This window comes from Schistocerca piceifrons, chromosome 11 (assembly GCF_021461385.2).
Source record: "Schistocerca piceifrons isolate TAMUIC-IGC-003096 chromosome 11, iqSchPice1.1, whole genome shotgun sequence".
Classification (NCBI taxonomy): domain Eukaryota; kingdom Metazoa; phylum Arthropoda; class Insecta; order Orthoptera; family Acrididae; genus Schistocerca; species Schistocerca piceifrons.
This window is the reverse complement of record NC_060148.1, coordinates 10,879,007-10,885,006: the sequence shown is the minus strand read 5'-3', so window position 1 is coordinate 10,885,006 and position 6,000 is coordinate 10,879,007. Positions and strand designations below refer to the sequence as shown.

Sequence of the window (6,000 nt, the reverse complement as noted above, 5' to 3'; positions counted from 1 at the left end):
GAAGCAGTTTACGTAATTTGCTTATGCTTAGCACTTAATAACAGCAACGGTGCGTTGCATGTCGACGACGTTATTAACGCCGAAAACTGTGTCGTAAGCCATTATGTTTTGTTGTAAGCTTAATTTAAATTGCCGATGGTCACGCGATTCGATTATAGCTTTGGCCGGCATCTATTCATACGAACATCGTTGCCAACGTAACGGCGTGTAAGTCAGCTAAGTCAAAATGGCGTTCAGTGTAGTGTTTGTGTTGGTATCGTGAAGTACCAACAGCTGTGAACTTTTTTCTCGTTTAATATATTCCTCGCCCCGCCAGCAAATAATGATGGTTGCTGGCTATGATGAGTTGCGGTGATTGTGGGTAACGAACCAACACTTCTTCAGACGTAAAGTGTAGCTAGGTGTTCGTTAGCGCGTGACGTGTGTGCAGAGCTACTATTTCGTGGTAAGTACTAGTGTGTAAAGTGCTAATAAAACAGTGTGTTGAATGGAACATAGATTAAGGCACTGGTTCCTTGGGAGATTCAAACACGAGTCAAGACTGAGTATGCAAGAAGATAACCCGAAGTCAGCCCTTCGTCTTCAAAGCCCATGTTGTAGTCTGTTTACTAAACGTGCGGCGAGAGCGGTCATTCTCTCTTTAGTTGTAATTTCTTAAGTGCATATAAGAATGGGTATGAGGCAGCTTCAGTAAGATGAACTGCATATTTTCAATGTCGTTTTTAATACAACCGGAAACACTTGTAGTAAATGATTTAACTTTGCTCCGGCATGTAGCCGTGTATAATTTTCTCTGCAGCCTTTCTTCAGTTACACATTCTAAGTAATGTTTATTGTGAATGTGATTTGTATTCATAATAGTTATCACCCACTGATCATGTACATAAGTAATGTTTATTGTGAATGTGATTTGTATTCGTAATAGTTATCACCCACTGATCATGTACATAAGACGGATTTCGTCAGTTGTATACAGAAAAAGTAACTACATACGGATTCAAAAATAAGTGATACGTACGTACTGCAATATATAACACAGTAAACAGTACTAATACTGGGTAGAGAAATCAAGCGTATTAAAATACGCGACCAACTGTACTACTTACTGTAATACATAATATTTAAGTACTTTTAGATATTTGCATATGTGACAAGTATGTGTAACTCACTATACAGTATTAATAACTCACTTGGGAAATTAAGGGAATGAAGATATTCAACCCCATATACTAAGCTACTTATGGAGTATGCCACTTCCAATTCAACCAAAAAATTCAGAAGGGCCACTTATGTTTTGCATGTTGGTGCTAATTGTTAATTTCACATTTCGTTTTTAACGTAATCTTTACTGTGCGGTATGATGTGCCTTACCACGGTTTGTGCGATACCCCCGTCGGAGGGTCGAGTCCCCCGGGGCAGAGAGAGAGAGAGAGAGGTCCCATAGAAACTTACCACAATTTTCCAAAAAGCAATCTTTCACTGTCACCGTGTAATAATTTTTTCCTGTGGAGATAATGCTTTAACAGTATTTTTGAATATGTCCTTTTCCAGTGCTTCATTAATGTCTTTGGGTAATTTATTATATAGCTCTAAATCCTGGTATTCTGTACTTCGTTGTTTTCTTTCTGGGTGTGACATTTACTGTTTCTTGTGTTATGTTTGTGTATAGAGGTATTTGTGGCATATCTATGTTTTCTGTGTGATTGGGAAAAGATATTTGTAGGGAATATAGTTAAGGCCAGTAGCTGTTTAAATTATTCCAGGCACTGATTTGTTTGCTATCATAATTGTATGTTGTCTACACTTCAGTTAGTTACCTAGTACATCTGCAAAAGCTATGTGTTGTTTACACAGCTTACCGATTCACGTTTTATATTTAGTTTAATGTTTGTTATTATTTTTGATTCTATAGAAATTTGTATGGTTTTTCTTTATCTTAAATGTTACTTTATTGTCATCTGACCACTATGGTAGAGATAGCCACCGAAAGCCCGAGAACTTTGCTCAAATTCAGGAGGCCTGAAAACTGAGATGATTTTATTCAGACATACCGCTACAAAAGACTCTGAGAACACCTGATGTCGATGGCAGAGATAGCTATCGAAAGCTCAAGAATTAATCAAATTGATGCAGCTTGAAAACTGAGAAGATTTCATTCAAATTCTCCAATCATAATGTACAAATCATAAGCAATAAATTCTGGTCAGAGTTCACATCTGCCCCTGGAAATGTCTCAGTTTAAAACGTGGTTCCAAGATGTATGTCTTACCGTTATATAATCAATGTAAAACCTACCATTGTGTCAGTCTCATTCACGTATGTAACATACGTCGAAATCCACGTACATACTCCACCAGCCACTTCATTGTACCATTACTGATCGTTTTCTGTCCTGATTCACTTATAAATGAAGTCCATTCATTGTCTAAGTGGGGTGGTAAAATTTGTGCTCATCCTCTTTTGTGATTGTTAAACCAAGTGTTAACAATGATTGAATCGTGCTCTAAGTAAAATTCTACTGGGTGGTTGCCCCCTTTACTCCTTCCTATCAGTTGATATTCTCCTACTATTTTTCCTTCTTTTTTTCTTCCTTCTACTGAGTGGCAGTCACGCTTTGCAATTAAATTTTCCTGTATCTAAACCACCTGAATACTTTATTTTATTTATTTATTTATTTTTCAATCATTCATTCTTTCAATCTCTTTATATGCAGAGCTAGTTGACATGTAAACTACTACCTGTTGTGGATGTTGGCTTTGTGTACATCTTGGCTACGATAATATGTTCACTGTGCTGCTTATGGTAGCTTATCCACATGTCTCTTTTCTTATTCCTTATTAGACCTACTCTTTCAGTACCTCCATTTGATTCTGTATTTATAACCCTGTACTTACCTGACCAGAAGTCCTGTTCATCCCAGCAGTGAGCTTCATTATTTCCCACTATATCTGATTTCAACATGTTCACTTCCCATTACAAATTTTCTACCCTACCTACCCAATTACGATGTCTTTATCATTCCACGGTCATACCTGTAGAATGCCAGTTTTGATTTCCCCCAGGGCAATGTCTTCCTGAGTAGTGCCTACCTGGAGATTCGAATGGGGATATTTTTCACACGAAATACTTTATTCAGTTGGATGTCATCATTATGCCATACAGTAGAAATACATGCCATTGGGAACAAATAATTGTGTAGTTTCCTCTTGCTCTCAGCCACTTACAACACCAGCACAGCAAGGCCATATTGGCTGATGTTACAAGGCCACATCAGTCAGTCAGCCAGACTGCCTCTGCAACTACTGAAAAGGCTGCAGCCCCCCAACAGGAACCACAGGTTGGCCTGACCTCTCCGCAAATACTCCATTGTGAATGCACCTGCTGTATGGCTACCTGTATCTTTGAGCCACGCATTGTTTAAGGTTCGTATGGAGACCAAACTTGGTACACTTATGAAGCAGAACCGGGAAATAAATACTGTGGAGATAAGATGCCTCTAGAAGTGTACAGAAGGGAATAATAAATGAAAAATGATCATGAAAGTCTAAGGTTAAGTATGATTTTTGTTGATGTGCTATACTAAATCAGGGAAATACGGAAGCGTCCGATCCTGCCCATCTGCTTTGACCCATGACGTCACAAATATGGCGGAAATAACCATAAACCACGATTCCAATATGGCGCATATAAAGTCGTTACGTACACATTATGAGGACAAAAATACATCAAAAAACAAACACACACACCTTCCACAAAAAGCCTAATGACACTAACGGGACAAGCACGGGAAATGGGGTGTTTTTGGTTGGGGGCAAACTAAATATAAACCAATTTAGACACCAACCCCCATACAAAACCACACAAAACGACGAAAAAAACCGACATCACAAAACCCCCCATGTACCACTAAACACAATCTCATCTGGAATCGGACACTTCCCTTGACCTATATAGCTCAACAGCTGCTCTAGATCCCATAAATTAGGATCAAACACTTCCCTTGGCCTATACAGCTCAAAAACATCTCCCGATACCAATACCAAGATACACAGCCACACATTGGGATCGAACGCTTCCCTTGACCTACACACTGTTAATTTTATCCATCGTATCCATTCCTGAACAAAAACAACAACCGATTAATTTTACTAAAATTAGCACACACATACAACAAACAACACTAAATTAACCTTCACACAAAATCGTTAACTCACTGAAACAAATTCCACTACAGACACAGCTGACACACTAACAATTAATGTATAATGAGCAAAAGCAAACTGAGCCCATAACACCACACAAACGAAAACCCTGAACATACCACCAGAGAGCACAACTAACTACAACACGACGACATCTACAAACATGCCACACTCACGAACCAAACTCCGCGCCGTAATGACGTCACACACGACAACACCCTTACGTTACGGGTCAAAGCCGACGTGTGGGATCGGACGCTTCTGTCGACCCTAAATCAGTGGTGTTTACTTGTTAGAATACTAATGTAAAGGTGATCTCTTGTGAAATGCAATTTGATAAATACTGTTGAGAAGGGACACGAATGTCCTCGAGAGTTGGTCAATGGCTACAGCGATCAGACATTTGTCCAACACAATTCATATCTGACTATACGTCAAAACAAAGGTAGGCTACTGTGGTATTTACTCGTGTTTTGCTGCATCATTTAGAACTGTGTGTGAATTCTGACTACAGTATCTGCTTTGGTATAGCCAAATAATTTCCATCCAAACTGATCTACAGCCAAGTTAAGTGAGAGTCCTCTGTGTAAATGGCAGTACTCATAGAAGCTACTGATTGCAGACTCTGCAGTTTCCTCAACACACTATCCTTTCCAAGAAGCTATATACATAGATGAGGAAATTTCGAAATTTTGTTTTCAACTGGCGTCGTGGTGTTTCTTTGGTTCAGTATCCTTTCAGTGCTTGGGGATGTTGTCGGAATTGATTCAGTCTAGCACATTTTTCAAATTAGATTTTGTGCATCATTTTTATTATTGCATATTCTACATTGCTGCAGTTTCTGACATCAGCATCAGAAGTCACTCAATCACAATCAATCGGTGGTTTTTAGGAACTCGGAGAGTGGCAGGGTTTCTTCTCTTCATTTCATGTCACAATAATTTTTTATACCACATGTGAGAATGACACGGTTAATACGATAAATAGGAGTACCGGTTATTACGGAATACGAAACACATAATCGAGGTGCTGACAATTCACCACTGATGTGGGATTATTCGGCGTGACTGCTCCTTGTGCTCATTTTTCGAAAGTGGCTTTTTTTGTATTGTTACAGAATTTGCTGCATTAACAATGCCTTTAAAGAAACGTAAGGCAATTGGTCAAGTGCATCCGGCAGCAAAAAAAAAGAAACAACAACGCAGACGAGAAAGGGACGCAAGACTAGCAATGCTGCACCAGAGAGCTTCTTCAGCCAGAGCTTCCGGGACCGAGAAACTGTGTGAGGCCAGATTACTCTACATACACAGCTCATTCTTTTTCCCTTTTCTAATGGAAGACAGGAATAAATACAAACCTGGACAGTTCTGGGTATTCAGTTACATTTAATAATTTGAATGCTGTTCTCGTGAATATGTGTAATTGAAGTTTCTTTGCTCGTACATTACAAACATAGCCTAGTCAGTTTACTTTCCTTTCTAATAGAAGATTCGAAAAAATAAATAGTTACTCTGATGCCGGTATATAAGCACCGACAGGTACGCAAGTGAGTAGAGTGGCGTTCGTGTCTTTCCGACGTGCTTGTGGAAATGTGAATGACGGTGATGTTATTACCAAATGCGTTCAAACGGGGTCAGTGTGCTGGCATTCCTTTCTCGGCTGCCGAAGGACAAACACGTGGAAACATCGGTCAGAGAATGAAGAACGTATACGGGGCAGTAGGTCTGTCGAAAACCAGTGTGCCGGAACGGTGCGCAGAATTCCGTGCCGGTCACGATTCGACACGAGATGTCGATTG

At 39.5% G+C, this 6,000-nt stretch overlaps 1 protein-coding gene across 1 annotated transcript in view; it reads left to right on the top strand.

Annotated features, from left to right (window-relative positions):
• Positions 1–244: 244 nt before the first annotated feature.
• Positions 245–6,000, top strand: part of LOC124720211 — a 116,462-nt gene continuing 110,706 nt past the window's right edge. The window contains exons 1-2 of the mRNA XM_047245534.1: positions 245–445; positions 5,320–5,484. Coding sequence (XP_047101490.1) covers positions 5,337–5,484 — 148 coding nt within the window. The 5' untranslated portion in view covers positions 245–445; positions 5,320–5,336. The remainder of the gene's footprint in view (positions 446–5,319; positions 5,485–6,000) is intronic.